This window comes from Dendropsophus ebraccatus, chromosome 3 (genome assembly GCF_027789765.1).
Source record: "Dendropsophus ebraccatus isolate aDenEbr1 chromosome 3, aDenEbr1.pat, whole genome shotgun sequence".
NCBI lineage: Eukaryota > Metazoa > Chordata > Amphibia > Anura > Hylidae > Dendropsophus > Dendropsophus ebraccatus.
Window position 1 is genome coordinate 6162068 of NC_091456.1, and position 23991 is coordinate 6186058.

At 45.6% G+C, this 23991-nt stretch overlaps 1 protein-coding gene across 1 annotated transcript in view; it reads left to right on the forward strand.

Moving 5' to 3' along the window:
- Window positions 1–2622: 2622 nt before the first annotated feature.
- The window catches only part of TESC (tescalcin), a 65986-nt gene continuing 44617 nt past the window's right edge, over window positions 2623–23991 (forward strand). Inside the window, exon 1 of the mRNA XM_069960749.1 lies at window positions 2623–4419. Coding sequence (XP_069816850.1) covers window positions 4362–4419 — 58 coding nt within the window. The 5' untranslated portion in view covers window positions 2623–4361. The remainder of the gene's footprint in view (window positions 4420–23991) is intronic.

A 23991-nucleotide genomic window follows, 5' to 3' on the forward strand; every position in this document is an offset into this window, starting at 1 on the left:
TTTCAAATTTCAAACTTGTCCCAGCAAGTGTCAGAGATTTGCAATTTACTTCTATTAAAAGAATCTCCAGTCTTCCAGTACTTATCAGCTGCTGTATGTGCTGCAGGAAGTGGTATATTCTCTCCAGTCTGTCACAGTGCTCTCTGCTGCCACCTCTGTCCATGTCAGGAACTGTCCAGAGCAGAGCAGCGTCTCCTGTGCAATAAGGACATACCAGCAGGTTAGATTTCTCTCACCTGCTGATAGTTCCCCTTTAAAGTGACAGGCAATAATAATGCTTTTCTACACTTAGTATACCAAGCCATTATAAAAAATATTATAAATAAAAAATTTCATTAAAAAAATTAAACCACTTTTTCATAAAAAATTTAGTTTTTTTAATTTATTACAAGTATTAAAAAAAATCCCCCAAACGCACATATTTGTTATTGTCACAATTATTACAACCAAAGCTGTAATAAATAACCTGAAAAACTGATTCCCCCCCAAAATAAACAATGTTTTATTTATTTTATGTAATAAAAACTACAGCTAATCCCACAGAAAGCTAAGCTGCTGGAAAAATGAAAAAGTTCTGGCTATTAGAATGCAGCAACTCATTTAAAAAATATATATATTTTTACTGCAAGGTATAAAATGTGGGCAAAATGTTTACCCATCTTTAAAGCTAAAATTAGTTCTGTCATTAAGGGGTTAAAGAGGTCGTTTAGCAAAAAAAAACTTCTTTCCAATCAACTGGTATCAGAAAGTTATATAGATTTGTGATTTACTTCTATTAAAAACTCTCAAGTCTCCCAGGACATATAGCAGCTGATAAGTACTGGAAGACTGGAGATTCTTAAATAGAAGCACCAGTTGATTAGAAAAACAAACAAACATTTTTTCTCTGGAGTACCCCTTTAAAGATAGACCTGACTTACTGGCCAATATTATACAAATAATATACAATAAGAGGAGATATTTTAGGGAGGTTTTTCCCCCGTTTTATTGGTTCTATTTGGTGGTAAAACAAGCAGTAAAATGGAGCATTTCATGTTGTATATACATTTTCAAGTGTTTCACATTCCACTCTAGATAGTTGTGTTTCTTAAAGAGACATACACCTCCTATACACAGGCTATGGATATGCTGGAGGACATATATTATATATATATATATATATATATATATATATATATATACACCTCCTATACACAGGCTGGCTTCTCCCCACACCCTGTTACTGCAGGGATATGCTGGAGGATATATATATATATACACCTCCTATACACAGGCTATGGATATGCTGGAGGATATATATATATATATATATATATATATATATATATATATATACACCTCCTATACACAGGCTGGCTTGTCCCCACACCCTGTTACTGCAGGGATATGCTGGAGGATATATATATATATCTCCTATACACAGGCTGGCTTCTCCCCACACCCTGTTACTGCAGGGATATGCTGGAGGATATATATATATATCTCCTATACACAGGCTGGCTTCTCCCCACACCCTGTTACTGCAGGGATATGCTGGAGGATATATATATATACCTCCTATACACAGGCTGGCTTGTCCCCACACCCTGTTACTGCAGGGATATGCTGGAGGATATATATATATACCTCCTATACACAGGCTGGCTTGTCCCCACACCCTGTTACTGCAGGGATATGCTGGAGGATATATATATACCTCCTATACACAGGCTGGCTTGTCCCCACACCCTGTTACTGCAGGGATATGCTGGAGGATATATATATATATGTATATATAGATATATATATATATATATATATATATATATATATACACCTCCTATACACAGGCTGGCTTGTCCCCACACCCTGTTACTGCAGGGATATGCTGGAGGATATATATATATACACCTCCTATACACAGGCTGGCTTCTCCCCACACCCTGTTACTGCAGGGATATGCTGGAGGATATATATATATACCTCCTATACACAGGCTGGCTTGTCCCCACACCCTGTTACTGCAGGGATATGCTGGAGGATATATATATATACCTCCTATACACAGGCTGGCTTGTCCCCACACCCTGTTACTGCAGGGATATGCTGGAGGATATATATATACCTCCTATACACAGGCTGGCTTGTCCCCACACCCTGTTACTGCAGGGATATGCTGGAGGATATATATATATATGTATATATATATATATATATATATATATATATATATATATATATACACCTCCTATACACAGGCTGGCTTGTCCCCACACCCTGTTACTGCAGGGATATGCTGGAGGAGATATATATATATATATATATATATATATATATATATATATATATATATATATATATATATATATATATACACACCTCCTATACACAGGCTGGCTTGTCCCCACACCCTGTTACTGCAGGGATATGCTGGAGGATACTGTAGACCAGGCAGGATACCATCCCCTGTGTCAGCTGCTCATCCTGCTATAGTGGCTGCATGTAGCCCGTGATCAGACCCACGTGGTGACCCGGGTGTATAGCTGCGTGTACAGACCTGCCGGTTATCCTCCCCTCCCTGCACTCGCAGCCTCTCCCGGACAGACAGTCAGGTGTCTGGAGAAGACGAGCCCCAACACGGCGGGCGCTGGGACCCAGGGGACGGCTTATCTAATTAGTACAGCAGCTTCCTGGACACAGAGACCTATAGAATAACACAGGGAGGAAGAGCGGCTGCAGCCTGGGAACACACGGGAGTTCTGCTCTGAAGGACAAAGTAGCTGCACCAGGGGCCGTATCTGCTCTACTGGATATAGTAACACAGGAGATGCAGCAGCCGTATCTGCTCTACTGGATATAGTAACACAGGAGATGCAGCAGCCGTATCTGCTCTACTGGATATAGTAACACAGGAGATGCAGCAGCCGTATCTGCTCTACTGGATATAGTAACACAGGAGGAGCAGCAGCCGTATCTGCTCTACTGGATATAGTAACACAGGAGGTGCAGCAGCCGTATCTGCTCTACTGGATATAGTAACACAGGAGGTGCAGCAGCCGTATCTGCTCTACTGGATATAGTAACACAGGAGATGCAGCAGCCGTATCTGCTCTACTGGATATAGTAACACAGGAGGTGCAGCAGCCGTATCTGCTCTACTGGATATAGTAACACAGGAGGTGCAGCAGCCGTATCTGCTCTACTGGATATAGTAACACAGGAGATGCAGCAGCCGTATCTGCTCTACTGGATATAGTAACACAGGAGGTGCAGCAGCCGTATCTGCTCTACTGGATATAGTAACACAGGAGATGCAGCAGCCGTATCTGCTCTACTGGATATAGTAACACAGGAGGTGCAGCAGCCGTATCTGCTCTACTGGATATAGTAACACAGGAGGTGCAGCAGCCGTATCTGCTCTACTGGATATAGTAACACAGGAGGTGCAGCAGCCTATATAGATAACACAGACGTTTCCCCTCTACCTCATGTAGTAACATAGGAATTACCCAAGCAGCATCTGGTGTACAGGACATTATATGACAGGAGATCCACTTGGGGAATCCCCTCCACTGGACATTATAATAAGGAGATCCTCTTGGGGAATCCCCCCACTGGATATTATATGACAGGAGATCCACTTGGGGAATCCCCTCCACTGGACATTATAATAAGGAGATCCACTTGGGGAATCCCCTCCACTGGACATTATAATACAGGAGATCCACTTGGGGAAACCCCCCACTGGATATTATAATAAGGAGATACTGTTGGGGAATCCTCTCTACTGGACATTATATGACAGGAGATCCACTTGGGGAATCCCCTCCACTGGACACTATAGTACAGGAGATCCACTTGGGGAATCCCCTACACTGGACATTATAATACAGGAGATCCACTTGGGGAGTCCCCTTCACTGGACATTATAATACAGGAGATCCACTTGGGGAATCCCCTCCACTGGACATTATAATACAGGAGATCCACTTGGGGAATCCCCTTCACTGGACATTATAATACAGGAGATCCACTTGGGGAATCCCCTTCACTGGACATTATAATACAGGAGATCCACTTGGGGAATCCCCTCCACTGGACATTATAATACAGGAGATCCACTTGGGGAATCCCCTTCACTGGACATTATAATACAGGAGATCCACTTGGGGAATCCCCTCCACTGGACATTATAATACAGGAGATCCACCTCCACAGGACACTGGATGGGAACACAAGGAGCATCAGGATTTGCAGTTGGGGAACAGACTGAGGAGCTGCTGCTAGGCTGAGAGGATAGGAACCTGTAGGGTGCCGCACCCCGGGGCCCCTCACCAGCATAGTCCCTGGATTTGGAGGGATCCTCCACATTGGACCTGACTATGGGGCTGTCACAGTCTCGATCTATGGTGACTCCAGAACTTATGCAGAAGACTGGCTGTAAGTATATAGTATATAGCACCCACATTGCTGTATATAGCACCCACATTGCTGTATATAGCACCCACATTGCTGTATATACTATAGTACCCACATTGCTGTATATAGTACCCACATTGCTGTATATAGCACCCACATTGCTGTATATACTATAGTACCCACATTGCTGTATATAGTACCCACATTGCTGTATATAGTACCCACATTGCTGTATATAGCACCCACATTGCTGTATATACTATAGTACCCACATTGCTGTATATAGCACCCACATTGCTGTATATAGTATAGTACCCTCATTGCTGTATATAGTACCTACATTGCTGTATATAGTATAGCACCCACATTGCTGTATATAGCACCCACATTGCTGTATATAGCACCCACATTGCTGTATATAGTACCCACATTGCTGTATATAGTACCCACATTGCTGTATATAGCACCCACATTGCTGTATATAGCACCCTCATTGCTGTATATAGTACCTACATTGCTGTATATAGTATAGCACCCACATTGCTGTATATAGCACCCACATTGCTGTATATAGCACCCACATTGCTGTATATAGCACCCACATTGCTGTATATAGTACCCACATTGCTGTATATAGCACCCACATTGCTGTATATAGCACCCACATTGCTGAGCTGTATATACCCGGCTGGCACCTGCCATCTCACCCCTGTGTGTGCCCAGCTCTCCTGTCCTTGAGCAGCCTGTGTGGGCTGAATATACTTCTTTGTACTGATTCTGCTCATATAATCTATGTTGTTATCATGTAACTAGAATATTGCAGAGTGGTAACAGGCATCTGCCACCCCATGGATGGCATCACACACATAGTACACATCACACACATAGTACACATCACACACATAGTACACATCACACACATAGTACACCCTGCTCACACACATAGTACACATCACACACATAGTACACCCTGCTCACACACATAGTACACATTACACACATAGTACACCCTGCTCACACACATAGTACACCCTGCTCACACACATAGTACACCCTGCTCACACACATAGTACACCCTGCTCACACACATAGTACACCCTGCTCACACATAGTACACATCGCACACATAGTACACATCACACACATAGTACACATCACACACATAGTACACATAACACACATAGTACACCCTGCTCACACACATAGTACACATTACACACATAGTACACCCTGCTCACACACATAGTACACCCTGCTCACACACATAGTACACCCTGCTCACACACATAGTACACCCTGCTCACACACATAGTACACCCTGCTCACACATAGTACACATCGCACACATAGTACACATCACACACATAGTACACATCACACACATAGTACACATCACACACATAGTACACCCTGCTCACACACATAGTACACTCTGCTCACACACATAGTACACATCACACACATAGTACACATTACACACATAGTACACCCTGCTCACACACATAGTACACCCTGCTCACACACATAGTACACCCTGCTCACACACATAGTACACATTACACACATAGTACACCATTCTCACACACATAGTACACATTACACACATAGTACACCCTGCTCACACACATAGTACACATTACACACATAGTACACCATTCTCACACACATAGTACACATTACACACATAGTACACCCTGCTCACACACATAGTACACATCACACACATAGTACACATCGCACACATAGTACACCCTGCTCACACACATAGTACACCCTGCTCACACACATAGTACACATCACACACATAGTACACATCGCACACATAGTACACATCACACACATAGTACACCCTGCTCACACACATAGTACACATCACACACATAGTACACATCGCACACATAGTACACATCACACACATAGTACACCCTGCTCACACACATAGTACACCCTGCTCACACACATAGTACACATCACACACATAGTACACATCACACACATAGTACACCCTGCTCACACACATAGTACACCATTCTCACACACATTACACACATAGTACACCCTGCTCACACATAGTACACCCTGCTCACACACATAGTACACCCTGCTCACACACATAGTACACATCACACACATAGTACACCCTGCTCACACATAGTACACCCTGCTCACACATAGTACACCCTGCTCACACACATAGTACACCCTGCTCACACACATAGTACACATTACACACATAGTACACCCTGCTCACACACATAGTACACCCTGCTCACACACATAGTACACATTACACACACCGTACACCATGCTCACACACATAGTACACCCTGCTCACACACATAGTACACCCTGCTCACACTCATAGTACACCCTGCTCACACACATAGTACACCCTGCTCACACTCATAGTACACCCTGCTCACACACATAGTACACCCTGCTCACACACATAGTACACATCACACACATAGTACACCCTGCTCACACACATAGTACACCATGCTCACACACATAGTACACCCTGCTCACACACATAGTACACATTACACACATAGTACACCATGCTCACACACATAGTACACATCACACACATAGTACACCCTGCTCACACATAGTACACCCTGCTCACACACATAGTACACATTACACACATAGTACACCCTGCTCACACACAGGATTCCCAAAACCAGGAGTAGTACTGACAGGGCGGCAAAATTATAGTGGGAGAATTTGCCCAGTTTCTGTATTTTCAACCCCTTCCTGCTTTTGGTTAAAAAAAAAAAAACACTGATGGGAATCCTATGTGTGTGAACATGGGCAGATATGGCGGCAGTGATGTGGATACGGCGGCAGTGATGTGAATACGGCGGCAGTGATGGGGATATGGCGGCAGTAATGGGGATATGGCGGCAGTGATGTGGATATGGCGGCAGTGAAGTGGATATGACATCAGTGATGTGGATATGGCGTCAGTGATGTGGATATGGCGGCAGTAATGGGGATATGGCGGCAGTGATGTGGATATGGCGGCAGTGAAGTGGATATGACATCAGTGATGTGGATATGGCGTCAGTGATGTGGATATGGCGGCAGTGATGGGGATATGGCGGCAGTAATGGGGATATGGCGGCAGTGATGGGGATATGGCGGCAGTAATGGGGATATGGCGGCAGTGATGGGGATAAGGCGTCAGTGATGTGGATACGGCGTCAGTGATGGGGATAAGGCGTCAGTGATGTGGATACGGCGTCAGTGATGTGGATACGGCGTCAGTGATGTGGATACGGCGTCAGTGATGTGGATACGGCGTCAGTGATGTGGATACGGCGTCAGTGATGGGGATACGGCGGCAGTGATGGGGATATGGCGGCAGAGATGTGGATATGGCGGCAGTGATGGGGATATGGCGGCAGAGATGTGGATATGGCGGCAGTGATGTGGATATGATATCAGTGATGGCGGCAGTGATGGGGATATGGCGGCAGTGATGGGGATATGGCGGCAGTGATGTGGATATGGCGGCAGTGATGTGGATATGGCGGCAGTGATGTGGATATGATATGATATCAGTGATGGCTGCAGTGATGTGGATATGGCGGCAGTGATGGGGATATGGCGGCAGAGATGTGGATATGGCGGCAGTGATGTGGATATGATATCAGTGATGGCGGCAGTGATGTGGATATGGCGGCAGTGATGTGGATATGGCGGCAGTGATGTGGATATGATATGATATCAGTGATGGCGGCAGTGATGTGGATATGGCGGCAGTGATGTGGATATGGCGGCAGTGATGTGGATATGGCGGCAGTGATGTGGATATGGCGGCAGTGATGTGGATATGGCGGCAGTGATGGGGATATGGCGGCAGTGATGTGGATATGATATCAGTGATGTGGATATGGCGGCAGTGATGTGGATATGGCGGCAGTGATGGGGATATGGCGGCAGTGATGTGGATATGATATCAGTGATGGGGATATGGCGGCAGTGATGGGGATATGGCGGCAGAGATGTGGATATGGCGGCAGTGATGGGGATATGGCGGCAGAGATGTGGATATGGCGGCAGTGATGGGGATATGGCGGCAGAGATGTGGATATGGCGGCAGTGATGTGGATATGGCGGCAGTGATGGGGATATGGCGGCAGAGATGTGGATATGGCGGCAGTGATGTGGATATGGCGGCAGTGATGGGGATATGGCGGCAGTGATGGGGATATGGCGGCAGTGATGGGGATATGGCGGCAGTGATGGGATATGGCGGCAGAGATGTGGATATGGCGGCAGTGATGGGGATATGGCGGCAGAGATGTGGATATGGCGGCAGTGATGGGGATAGGGCGGCAGTGATGGGATATGGCGGCAGTGATGGGGATATGGCGGCAGTGATGGGATATGGCGGCAGTGATGTGGATATGGCGGCAGTGATGGGGATATGGCGGCAGAGATGTGGATATGCCGGCAGTGATGTGGATATAGCAGCAGTGATGTCCTTCAGGTCTTTGACATTTAAGGGTTTTCATTATTCATGTGATAGAGATGGGACCTTGTGAGCAGACGCCATGGTGTCGTGTGTCTTGGCTTATATAACATTAGCCCCGGGTAATCCCACCTGCCGGCACAGCACTTGTAAGCAATGTACTCGGGGGGTGGGTGCGGGCAGAGGCGGATCACCGGGGAGGACGAGAGCTCTGGAGGGAGGAATGCCGCACGACCAGTTTCTGGCTGACGTTACTCATCGTTTCCTATATATCTTCTTTTTTTTGTCCCTCTGGGTAGGGAGGCCTGAGTATCAGGCGGCGGGGGAAGAGCGGCGAGCAGCGACGGCCTCTTAGTTGGTAATAAATGTAACAGACATGTTCTGTGACTGTAGAGACTGAAGCCCCTATTAGGGTGTGTGCACACTACGGAATCCTGGCGGATCACCCACTGCTGATTCCTCAGCTCAACCCCGCACACAGACGCTGGCAGCCGCACGCATCTCCACTGCTCCCATAGGCTTCATCCTATGGTTTGCCAGATTCCGCCCTCCACCTGAATAATGAACCCGCTCATTCTTCCGTAGTGTGCACCTACCCTTACACGGGACGATTATCGTGCAAATGATCGTTATAGTGTTCTAATTTAAACGATAATCGTTTTGTATAAATGAGACAGCAATCAAACGACCAACGAGAAATCGTTAATTGTTCTTTCGGTGCTGACACTAAACAATTTTTAATCGTTTGCTGTAATTCCACATTCGTTCACTAATTGTTCAGTGTAATGCTGCATTTACATGGAACGATTATTGTTTGAATTTTCGCGATAACGATTGAATTTGAGTGATAATCAGTTCGCGTAAACACAGCAAATGATCAAGAGTTGAGCGAGAAATCGTTGATTTTGATCTTTCAACATGTTCTCAAATCATTATTGGTCGTTCGCTATAAATTCGTAGATCGCTTAGTGTAAACAGTCTTTCACCGGTTCACCCTATGTGTGAGATGGGTGTAAACAATCTTAAAACAATTGCAATAACGATTTTTCCAAACACTATATCGTTCCGTCTAAACGCTGATCGTTATTTCGAAATCATTAATCGTTCGATTGAGCGAATTATCGCTCCGTGTAAACGCAGCAGAACAACAAGTGATTATAGTAATGACTATTGTTCTGTGTAATATGGGGAACGATTAAGAGTAAATAATAAACAATCTTGTTTACGATCATTTATCGTTACTTATAAATCGCTTAAAATCGTCAAAAATCGCTTACTCTAATAGGACGCTTATGGCCCTATTGCACCGATTATTATGCAAAAACCCGCCAAAACGATTGATCGCTAGTGATCATCTTTATGTGTTATAGGGTTATGCGAGCGCACAACGAACACAAAATCGTTAGATTTCCACTAATTGTGATCTTTCAGCATGTGAAAAAATCCTGATTGGTTCCATTCGTGTAATAATCTTTCAGTCGCACGTTTTTCTCTCATGTGAATGATAAGTGACCATAAAACGACTGTGTTATTTACAATATGGTTTATCATGTGATGTAAACTTACCTCCCTGACCCCAGCGCCACCACCCTAACCATCACTGCAACCCTGCTGCTCCATCGCCTGTTCGGCCACTTCTTGGTGCTGGGGCTTCGTTGTTGCAGCCAATCAGCAAGTGGGGCGGGACTCCGTTGCAGCCGCTGATTGGCTGGGCGGGCCTGCAATGTGCAATATACCCGGAAGTGTCCGAAACAGCGACAGCAATTGCGACGGTGGTGCTGGTGCCAGAGAGGTAACTTTACTTTATTATGTTAAAACAGTCCATGCTCCTGTATAAACAGCCCTTACCCGGAATACCCCTTTAATAACAGCAATCGGTGAATGCAATAACGGCAGAATTGTTTGCTACTATATCTGTAGTTATCACTAGTGATCAATCACTTTGCACGATAATCGCTCTGTGTAATAGGGCCCTTAGCTGGAAGCTCCCAGCCCCCAATGCAGATTCTGTAATAGGGCCCCCACCTACCATGTGCATGTATAATACTGATGTCTTTTTACATGGCGGCAGCACCAGGGCCTAGGAGTAACGTCTTTCTGTACACCGTCTATAGTTATATCACATATTGACCGGCCACGGTACACACATATAAGGCTGTACACAGCAATAGGAACCCCACTCCTAGCTACTCAGCCTCCTATTATATACAGGGGTTCTTAAAAAATTGTGAACCCTTTAACTTTTTCTATATTTCTGCAGAAATTTCTCCTAAATTTTCACAAGTTGTGGAATTAGTAAACGGAAACAAATCAAGGAAAAGAGTAAAAAATATTTAACTTGGACATTTACGGTATTTATTAAGGAAAATGATTAAATATCACCTATAAGTAGTAACGTCCTAAGATGTCCGAGCCCAGGCGTGCGGCATTGGGTTACCGGTGGCTGAAGATGGAAGTCCTGGTGGATGCAGCCTATGGCCTATTCTAGTTACAGTATGTGCACCTTTGCATCTGGAATCTTCTATGACTTGTGCAGTAACAACCAGAACATTTGCTTCAGGTCCCTGAACCTCATTTCTATTGGATTAAGGTCAGGACTTAGACTTGGCCATTCCCTTACTTTCCCTTTATTCTTCTGTAGTAGAACGGCTTGTGCGCATAGGGACATTATGGGGAAGATTTATCAAACATGGAGTAAAGTGAGACTGGCTCAGTCGCCCCCGGCAACCAATCAGATTCCACCTTTCATTCCTCACAGACTCTTTGGAAAATGAAAGGTGGAATCTGATTGGTTGCCGGGGGCGACTGAGCCAGTCTCACTTTACACCATGTTTGATAATTCTCCCCCGTCGTCTTGCTGCATGACCCATCAGAGTTGTGGAGTTTCTTCCCTTCTTGCACCAATGCGGCTGCAGTATAGACGTATAGATGATGCTGCGCTCGCTGCCCTGTCACTCATCTCTTATTCATAACGCAGAACATTGAGGAACAGTCACTTCCTTTCATTTTACAATCAATACAAAAACCTTGGCCCAAACCATCATGTCCTCCCACCTTACAAGTGAATAGGCCTATATGTATCCCCAGACACCGATGTGCTTGTAATGTCCCAGACAGGCCGCTGATTGCTTTGTTCCAATTTTAAAACTTTCTAAATTTTTTATGCTTCCTTTCTACTCGGTCATTAAAGGGGAACTCCGGCGAAACTTTTTTTTCCTTTCAAATCAGAATGTTATATAGATTTGTAATGCCAGTACTTATCAGCTGCTGTATGTCCTGCAGCAAGTGGTGTATTCTTTCCAGTCTGACACAGTGCTCTCTGCTGCCACCTCTGTCCAGAGCAGAAGCAAATCCCCATAGAAAACCTCTTCTCCTCTGGACAGTTCCTGACATGGACAGAGGTGGCAGCAGAGAGCACTGTGTCAGACTGGAGAGACTATACCACTTCCTGCAGGACATACAGCAGCTGATAAGTACTGGAAGACTGGAGATTTTTAAATAGAAGTAAATAACAAATCTATATAACTTTCTAACACTAGTTGATGTGGAAAAAAGAAATAAAATTAGCCGGAGTACCCCTTTAACTGCTGTAGAAATAGACCATTTTGGGTAAATCCTCGATTGATTCCAGATGCTTTGCTGCAATGGCTCCGCACTCCCTATCCAGTGTAGTGATGTCTAGTTCGGGACGTTCATTGACTCATTGTATAATTGACCATTTATACGCGTTGTTATTTATCCTCCTGAGAATTATTACCTGGATATAAAGTCACCGCTTACATTTTCTCCTTTGAACTCTTTACTGAATCTTTTGATATTATACGAGAACTTTGCTGTTACTTTACGGGACGGTTCCGGTGACAACTGAGAATTCCGGTCTGACCAGAGTGACCTTTACCCTATGGAGTCCGTGAGTCTTTCTGCTGATTTCTGTACACACTCCAACATGACGGCTCAGGAAAAGGAACGGTTAAAGGGGGATACTGGGAAACAACCTGACAGGACTCCTTTATCTCCGATACTTTCTCTCCTGGTGTCTGGAGAAGATGGATGCCGCCTTAGCCATAGGCTGTATCCATATACTATAGGCCATAGGCTGTATCCATATACTATAGGCCATAGGCTGTATCCATATACTATCCATAGGCTGTATCTATATACTATAGGCCATAGGCTGTATCCATATACTATAGGCCATAGGCTGACGGCTGTATCCATATACTATCCATAGGCTGTATCCATATACTATAGGCCATAGGCTGTATCCATATACTATAGGCAATAGGCTGTATCCATATACTATAGGCCCTAGGTTGTATCCATATACTTTAGGCAATAGGCTGTATCCATATACTATAGGCAATAGGCTGTATCCATATACTATAGGCCATAGGCTGTATCCATATACTATAGGCCATAGGCTGTATCCATATACTATAGACCATAGGCTGTATCCATATACTATAGGCCATAGGCTGTATCCATATACTAAAGGCCATAGGCTGTATCCATATACTATAGGCCATAGGTTGTATACATATACTGTATAGGCCATAGGTTGTATCTATGTTTTCCTGGCAGCCCTAGGGCGGCATCCAACTTCTCCAGGAGTCAAATGTGGACGCTCAGCTTTGGAGAACGTTGTCGAACCTGAACAGTCGGCCCCCATTACCTACAACCAGATATTCCGGTCCTCATGTGCCGCTTCTCGTGGCTGCTCTGGATCTGCTCCTTTATGTATCTGTGATCAGCAATTGTGTAGAAAATTCTCTTTGCCTTTTACAACCATAATCTGACGTCCGCCTTGATGGCGTGTAATGCGGCCGTATTCCGCGTTCCTCCTGTCCTGTAAGTGTCGGCATTGTGTTTGGTATCTGCTGTAAATGCTAAAAGCTTCGTCTATTTATAACAGAAAACATAATTTTTTCGAGGGCTTTTAGTGTCTGTTCCTCATATTTTTAGAACGAAGCCAAAGCCATCAGAGAGAAGCGGCAAGAATAACAGCGTCCGTCACTAGAGAACGTCCTATGTAATTTTATTCTTCTACAGGGTCAAAAATAAAGTAACAAGCGGTAAAACCAAGCGGCAGAAAGGAATTGTGCAGATACTATGTAATATATGAAGTTTTAGCACAAAAACGCTGTGGACTCGTCTAAGCCGACACAGGGATTTCCCGGGCAATTACAGGGCTCCACAGCGCCTCTAAGGGCCCAGAGAGGGAGAGGGGCCCAGTTCTCTAATGTTCAGCCTGATCACTGTAGTGCAGGGTGAGGGGCTGAACATCAGAAGACACAGGAGCAGGACCTGCACAGAGAGAGAGAGAAGGGTGAAGGACCTGATCACATGACTCAAAGGTCCTCAACCTCACAGTATGGAGATCAGCCTGATAGGAAGAGGGAGAAGACTGAGCTGTAAGCATGGGCGTAGCTACCATAGAGGCAGGGTAGGCAGTTGCTATGGGGCCCGTGCAGGAGGGGGGCCCGGAGGAGAAGGTAAGAGCGTGTGTATTGCAGCGTGTAAGTGACCCAATGTTTACTTATATGCTGCAACACAAAATAAAGGGTTAACAAGCAGAAGACAGAGATCTCTGTTTCACTGCTCTGATAACCCCTGACCTCTGTTCTCCAGCTAGCAATCAAGTAGGAAAGGAAAATGTGCAGAGCTCCTTGCAGAGGTCAGGGGTTATCAGTACACCAGCAGTAAAGCAGATATATATATATATATATATATATATATATATATATATATATATATATATATATATATATATACACAGTGCTTTGTGTTGTGCTTAGGGGAGGGGGGCCCCTTAAATTTTTTTGCTATGGGGCCCTATGAATCCTAGCTACGCCCCTGGCTGTAAGTGCTGTGTGTCACTCAATGTCAGTCACTCAATGTCAGTCAGAGAGTCAGACAGTGTCTGTCAGTCAGTGTATGTGTCAGTCAGTGTCTGTCAGTCAGTGTATGTGTCAGTCAGTGTCAGTCAGTCAGTCAGTGTTAGAGCCCTATTCCACGAGATGATTATTGTTCGGAAAATCGCTGGATCATTCGTGATTGAACGATAATAATTTCATGTAATAGCAGACAGCCATTAAACAACTAACGAGAAATTGTTGGTCGTTTGATAGAATTTGGACCTATTTTTATCGTTGATCGGTTGCAAATTGTTCGGGCATCGTTTGGTGTAATAAAACATCGTTCGGTCGTTCGCAGTAGTGACATAAGGACGACCGCTAGAATGATCATAAGTTACATAAGTTACAATCATTGTTTCGTGTAGTTGAGTAAATGATTTCAGGTCATTCGTCATAGCGGTCATTTGGGATCGTTTATCGTTAATCGTCGAAAAATCGCTGCGTGAAATAGGACCCTTAGAGACGATCATCGTTCAGATTATCGTTAAGTCATTCGAATCTAAACGATAATCGTTCGGTTGAATAGCAGTTAACGATTGACGACCGAATGAGAAATCGTTGATCGCTTAATAAGACCTGGACCTATTTTTATCGTTGCTCGTTTGCAAATCGTTCACATTGAATAAGACGTCTTTCGGTCGTTTGCAGTAGTGACGAACGCAATAGCGACGACAAGACGACCGCAAGAACGATCATAAGTAACGATTATCTTTCCATGTAAATGGGTGAACGATTTCAGGTCTTTCACAATAGCGTTCGTTTGAGATCGTTTATCGTTAATGATAATCGTCCCGTGGAATAGGGTCCTAAGTCAGTGTCAGTCAGTTAGTCTCTGTCAGTCAATCAGTGTCAGTCCGTCAGTCAGTTGTGTTATTTCGTCAGTCAGTGTCAGTGAGGTGTGTTTGTGTATGTTAGTGGTGTCTCAAGTGATTGTGCGTAATGGAGGGATGAGGGGCCCGCTGCGGCTCTATCACCTAAGGGAACGCAAAAACCTGGAGCCGGCCCTGTGTCTGTGAGAATAAGCTGCCAGGCATTGATATAGAGAGCCTTGTGCTATAGTTGGCCCAGCCTGTCCATGCGTTATATGGACGGCCGGTATGGGAAGGCGTAAGGGATACAGCCGGAGCAACAGCAAATCCCCATAGAAAACCTCTTCTGCTCTGGACAGTTCCTGACCTGGACAGAGGTGGCAGCAGAGAGCACTGTGTCAGACTGGAGAGAATACACCACTTCCTGCAGGACATACAGCAGCTGATAAGTACTGGAAGACTTTTGCTGGAGTACCCCTTTAATCCTGGGCCAAATATTATTCCATTTTGGAAATCAGCATAAGTTTAAATACAGTCCTGTGTCCTGATCTTAGTTTCCCTGCAGTGAATCACAGAGGATTTCAGCTCCGGCTGCCGCACTTGTCTCACTGATTTCTGCAGGATTGATTGTAATGACCGGAATAACTTTATCTCTCATCTCTAAACAATAGCGCACGGCTCGGTATGAGCCCGGTCTTATTCTAGTCATACAGAGAGGAGCAGGTGGTGGAGCTGACTGCAGTGTCCTGCATGGTTGTCACACCTTGTAGATGCTTCTTATATTAAAGGGAAACTATCAGCAGGATGGACAATCCTAATAGTCATCATTACAGTGCGGATGATGTAACCCTTAAAGGGGCACTCCAGCTAAAATCTTATTCTTATAAATCAACTGGTTTCAGAAAGTTATATAGATTTGTAATTTACTTCTATTAAAAATCTCCCATCTTCCAGTACTTATCAGCTGCTGTATGTCCTGCAGGAAGTGATTTATTCTCTCCAATCTGCTGTCTGCTGCCACCTCTGTCCATGTCAGGAACTGTCCAGAGCAGGAGAGGTTTTCTATGGGGATTTGCTGCTGCTCTGGACAGTTTCTGACATGGACAGAGGTGGCAGCAGAGAGCACTGTGTGAGACTGGAACGAATACACCACTTCCTGCAGGACATACAGCAGCTGATATCTATGGGAAGACTGGAATTTATTTTATGGAACTAAATTACAAATCTATATAACTTTCTGGCACCAACTGATTTGAAATGGGTTTTTTTGTGAACAACCCCTTTAAGCCGGTTACAACCAGCCAGTAGAGGACCCCTCATGACATACACTACATTTTGCTATTTTTTACACCTGTCATCTCAGATGAAGAATATTGTAAGACTTTTCAGATCCCCGATAAAACGAGACATCAATGTTTCAGAGTTTAATCTGCTGTATAAAACCTGATGCTTTCCCCGTCCCGGAGATGCGGCTGCGGCTATCAGACCTCGCCTATTGTTCGCTTCTCCGCAATAACAGCGACTTCCTTTCTTTTTTCTTAAAGGGGCAGTACGCTCTGGGATCTCTTTATGTGCATGACTTCTGCATGCGGTTACAGTTTAGGTTTTCTCTCCTCCTGACTATTTATCACCGCTTTGTATACTGTATAATAGTATATAATGTTGTATTTACCTGGAACCTGATATTCTTTTCCATGAGAGAAAATTGGTTGTTTCCGCCGTGCATTGTTCCATTGTGTTTGCACGCTGCGGCCGTGGACAATAGCAAACGTTCTAATACCAAATGTTTTCTTCTGGTGTGGTAGAATGAAAAGGCTTCTCTCTATAGCTCTGCCAGCGGTTGTGGCGGTGCGAACTGCACGAGTCGATGTGCAGCCGTATGACCCATTCTGCAATGCTTGTTTTGTCTGTAAGATTGATGAAACCAAAAAAAAAGAGAGAGAATCTATAAAAGCAAAAGAGGTATAAAAAAGTCAAAAGAGGTATAAAAAAGACATGTTAGCTTATAGTGACTCTGTACCAACAATCTGCCCAACTCCCCCCCCCCCCCCCCAAGTTCCCCCAAGTTCCAAGATCTGTCCTGGGGTCCGTTCGGCAGGTGATGCATTTATTGTCCTAAAAAACAACTTTTAAACTTGCAGCCCTGTGTCAAACGGCCGTGGCCTAGAATATCTGTGCCCTAACCTTGCACCGCCCCTCCGTCCCTCCTCTCCACCCTCTTCATCATTAGGAATGCCCCTGAGCAGAATTTCTCCTATTCCTCACTTGTCTGAACACTGCACATGGGCCCCCTAATGATGCAGCACATGTGCAGTGTTCAGACAGGTGATAATTCAGAGAAATCCTGCCTAGGGCGTTCCTAATGGGGAGGAGGGACGGAGGGGCGGTGCAGGCCTAGGGCACAGACACGCCAAGTCACGCCAATTTGACACAGGGCTGCAAGTTTAAAAGTTGTGTATTAGGACAATAACTGCATCGCCTGCCAAACGGACCCCAGGACAGATCATGGACTAAAAGCAGCTATCCGAAGGTACAAGTGGTTTGGGGAGGGGGGGGGGTTAGATTGTGGGTACAGAGTCACTTTAAGGGAATCAAAAACAGATGGATTATTTCAAATATCTCCATATCTCCACAGAATTCACTATGGACAGAGCAGCTGGTAACCCCTAGAGATAAAGCTTTGGTTGTCCAGGCATGATGGGAGATGTAGTTTTGCAACAGCTGGAGAGCCGAGGTTCCCTAACCATGATTTGAAGGGAACCAATCGGTACATTTGTGCTGATTGGGTTCCCAGAATGGCAGCACAGACCTCGCACCTAGGCCCAGGGCCGCCATCAGGATTTTCGGGGCCCCATACAGCCAAATTGTCTGGGCCCCCCACTAACGAAAACTATGGAACGTATCTTTGACTCAGGGCTGGCCTTTGGTGGGTGCGACCTGTGTGGTTGGCACAGGGCACATCACTCCCGGCTAGCTGGGGCGGGGATGCACCGGCAGACAAACAGCACACTTAACTTACAAATTGAAATTAGATGTGCTGTCTGCTGCTGCTGTGCAACTACAACCCCCAGCATGCCTGGTCAGCCGCCGCTGTGCAACTACAACCCCCAGCATGCCTGGTCAGCCGCTGCATTGCAACTACAACCCCCAGCATGCCTGGTCAGCCGCTGCTTTGCAACTACAACCCCCAGCATGCCTGGTCAGCCGCTGCTGAATATATATATATAGTATACAGATACAATACAGCCTGGATATAGTATACACGTACCATACAGCCTGGATATAATATACAGATACCATACAGCCTGGGATATAGTATACACATACCATACAGCCTGGATATAATATACAGATACCATACAGCCTGGGATATAGTATACACATACCATACAGCCTGGATATAATATACAGATACCATACAGCCTGGGATATAGTATACAGATACCATACAGCATGGATATAATATACAGATACCATACAGCCTGGGATATAGTATAGACATACCATACAGCCTGGATATAATATACAGATACCATACAGCCTGGGATATAGTATAGACATACCATACAGCCTTTATATAATATACAGATACCATACAGCCTGGGATATAGTATACACATACCATACAGCCTGGATATAATATACAGATACCATACAGCCTGGGATATAGTATACACATACCATACAGCCTGGATATAATATACAGATACCATACAGCCTGGGATATAGTATACACATACCATACAGCCTGGATATAGTATACACATACCATACAGCCTGGGATATAGTATACACATACCATACAGCCTGGATATAATATACAGATACCATACAGCCTGGGATATAGTATACACATACCATACAGCCTGGATATAATATACAGATGCCATACAGCCTGGGATATAGTATACACATACCATACAGCCTGGATATAGTATACACATACCATACAGCCTGGGATATAGTATACAGATACCATACAGCATGGATATAATATACAGATACCATACAGCCTGGGATATAGTATAGACATACCATACAGCCTGGATATAATATACAGATACCATACAGCCTTTATATAATATACAGATACAATACAGCCTGGGATATAGTATACACATACCATACAGCCTGGATATAATATACAGATACCATACAGCCTGGGATATAGTATACACATACCATACAGCCTGGATATAATATACAGATACCATACAGCCTGGATATAGTATACACGTACCATACAGCCTTTATATAATATACAGATACCATACAGCCTGGGATATAGTATACACATACCATACAGCCTGGATATAATATACAGATACCATACAGCCTGGGATATAGTATACACATACCATACAGCCTGGATATAATATACAGATACCATACAGCCTGGGATATAGTATACACATACCATACAGCCTGGATATAGTATACACATACCATACAGCCTGGGATATAGTATACACATACCATACAGCCTGGATATAATATACAGATACCATACAGCCTGGGATATAGTATACACATACCATACAGCCTGGATATAATATACAGATGCCATACAGCCTGGGATATAGTATACACATACCATACAGCCTGGATATAGTATACACATACCATACAGCCTGGGATATAGTATACAGATACCATACAGCATGGATATAATATACAGATACCATACAGCCTGGGATATAGTATAGACATACCATACAGCCTGGATATAATATACAGATACCATACAGCCTTTATATAATATACAGATACAATACAGCCTGGGATATAGTATACACATACCATACAGCCTGGATATAATATACAGATACCATACAGCCTGGGATATAGTATACACATACCATACAGCCTGGATATAATATACAGATACCATACAGCCTGGATATAGTATACACGTACCATACAGCCTTTATATAATATACAGATACCATACAGCCTGGGATATAGTATACACATACCATACAGCCTGGATATAATATACAGATACCATACAGCCTGGGATATAGTATACACATACCATACAGCCTGGATATAATATACAGATACCATACAGCCTGGGATATAGTATACACATACCATACAGCCTGGATATAGTATACACATACCATACAGCCTGGGATATAGTATACACATACCATACAGCCTGGATATAATATACAGATACCATACAGCCTGGGATATAGTATACACATACCATACAGCCTGGATATAATATACAGATACCATACAGCCTGGGATATAGTATACACATACCATACAGCCTGGATATAGTATACACATACCATACAGCCTGGGATATAGTATACAGATACCATACAGCATGGATATAATATACAGATACCATACAGCCTGGGATATAGTATAGACATACCATACAGCCTGGATATAATATACAGATACCATACAGCCTTTATATAATATACAGATACAATACAGCCTGGGATATAGTATACACATACCATACAGCCTGGATATAATATACAGATACCATACAGCCTGGGATATAGTATACACATACCATACAGCCTGGATATAATATACAGATACCATACAGCCTGGATATAATATACAGATGCCATACAGCATCACCCCTCCAGACTCCATGTCCACAGAAATCAACACACACACACACATCCTCTTTAATATGACCCACGGATAGAACGCCGCCATCACGGTGAAGCCGATGCCGTGATACGTTTTTAGAACTGCGGCCCGGTTCCCGTGTACGGCGCCGTTCTATCCACGGGTACCGAGCTAGGTCTGAAGCACTGGAGGCGGGCCGGCTTGCCCCAGTGGACGGAATCCCCCGCCCCCCCCTATGACGCGGCTCCATTGATTATGATGGAGCCCCGTCCTAGAGGGGAGGGAATTCCTTCCCACTGGGGCAAGCCGGCCCGCCTCCAGTGCTTCAGACGCATTGTTGCATTGGTCAAGCACAGCAGAGCCGAGTTGTCAGTTACATTGGTCAGGCTCAGCAGAGCCGAGTTGTCGGTTACATTGGTCAGGCACAGCAGAGTTGTCGGTTACATTGGTCAGGCACAGCAGAGTTGTCAGTTACATTGGGCAGGCACAGCAGAGCCGAGTTGTCGATCACATTCGTCAGGCTCAGCAGAGCCGAGTTTCGATTACATTGGTCAGGCACAGCAGAGCCGAGTTGTCGGTCACATTGGGCAGGCACAGCAGAGCCAAGTTGTCGGTCACATTGGGCAGGCACAGCAGAGCCAAGTTGTCGGTCACATTGGGCAGGCACAGCAGAGCCGAGTTGTCGGTTACATTGGTCAGGCTCAGCAGAGCCGAGTTGTCGGTTACATTGGTCAGGCTCAGCAGAGCCGAGTTGTCGGTTACATTGGTCAGGCACAGCAGAGTTGTCAGTTACATTGGTCAGGCACAGCAGAGCCGAGTTGTCGGTCACATTGGGCAGGCACAGCAGAGCCGAGTTGTCGGTTACATTGGTCAGGCTCAGCAGAGCCGAGTTGTCGGTTACATTGGTCAGGCACAGCAGAGTTGTCAGTTACATTGGTCAGGCACAGCAGAGCCGAGTTGTCGGTCACATTGGGCAGGCACAGCAGAGCCGAGTTGTCGGTTACATTGGTCAGGCTCAGCAGAGCCGAGTTGTCGGTTACATTGGTCAGGCACAGCAGAGTTGTCAGTTACATTGGTCAGGCACAGCAGAGCCGAGTTGTCGGTCACATTGGGCAGGCACAGCAGAGCCGAGTTGTCGGTTACATTGGTCAGGCACAGCAGAGCCGAGTTGTCGGTTACATTGGTCAGGCACAGCAGAGCCGAGTTGTCGGTTACATTGGTCAGGCACAGCAGAGCCGAGTTGTCGGTTACATTGGTCAGGCACAGCAGAGCCGAGTTGTCGGTCACATTGGGCAGGCACAGCAGAGCCGAGTTGTCGGTTACATTGGTCAGGCTCAGCAGAGCCGAGTTGTCGGTTACATTGGTCAGGCACAGCAGAGACGAGTTGTCAGTTACATTGGTCAGGCACAGCAGAGCCGAGTTGTCGGTCATATTGGGCAGGCACAGCAGAGCCGAGTTGTCGGTCACATTGGGCAGGCACAGCAGAGCCGAGTTGTCGGTTACATTGGTCAGGCACAGCAGAGTTGTCAGTTACATTGGTCAGGCACAGCAGAGCCGAGTTGTCGGTCACATTGGGCAGGCACAGCAGAGCCGAGTTGTCGGTTACATTGGTCAGGCTCAGCAGAGCCGAGTTGTCGGTTACATTGGTCAGGCACAGCAGAGCCGAGTTGTCGGTCACATTGGTCAGGCACAGCAGAGCCGAGTTGTCGGTCACATTGGGCAGGCACAGCAGAGCCGAGTTGTCGGTCACATTGGTCAGGCTCAGCAGAGCCGAGTTGTCGGTTACATTGGTCAGGCACAGCAGAGCCGAGTTGTCGGTTACATTGGTCAGGCACAGCAGAGCTGAGTTGTCGGTTACATTGGTCAGGCACAGCAGAGCCGAGTTGTCGGTCACATTGGTCAGGCTCAGCAGAGCCGAGTTGTCGGTTACATTGGTCAGGCACAGCAGAGCCGAGTTGTCGGTTACATTGGTCAGGCACAGCAGAGCTGAGTTGTCGGTTACATTGGTCAGGCACAGCAGAGCCGAGTTGTCGGTCACATTGGTCAGGCACAGCAGAGCCGAGTTGTCGGTCACATTGGGCAGGCACAGCAGAGCCGAGTTGTCGGTTACATTGGTCAGGCTCAGCAGAGCCGAGTTGTCGGTTACATTGGTCAGGCACAGCAGAGCCGAGTTGTCGGTTACATTGGTCAGGCACAGCAGAGCCGAGTTGTCGGTTACATTGGTCAGGCACAGCAGAGCCGAGTTGTCGGTCACATTGGTCAGGCTCAGCAGAGCCGAGTTGTCGGTTACATTGGTCAGGCTCAGCAGAGCCGAGTTGTCGGTTACATTGGTCAGGCACAGCAGAGCCGAGTTGTCAGTACGGTAGGGACTGGTTCAGCAGTAGCAGATTTATATACTATACCAGGATGGGGGCGCACTCTCTCTCTCGCTCTCTCTCTCTCTTTTTCTCTCACACTCACTCTCTCACACACACACTCTCACTCTCACTCTCTCTCTCTCTCTCTCACACACACACACACACACTCACTCTCTCACACACACTTACTCTATGCAGGGAAGCTCCAGGACCCATTCAGTCTTCAGTGCTCCTCACACAGCGGCTCCTCCCCTCCCCCTCATGTTCCGACCTTGCAGCAGAGAGGACGGCAGCCAGAGAAGTTTGTGAGATGGAAGGAGGGAGAGAGGAGAGAGGAGAGGGGGAGAGAGGAGAGGGGGAGAGAGGAGAGAGGAGAGAGGAGAGAGGAGAGGGGGAGAGAGGAGAGAGGAGAGAGGAGAGGGGGAGAG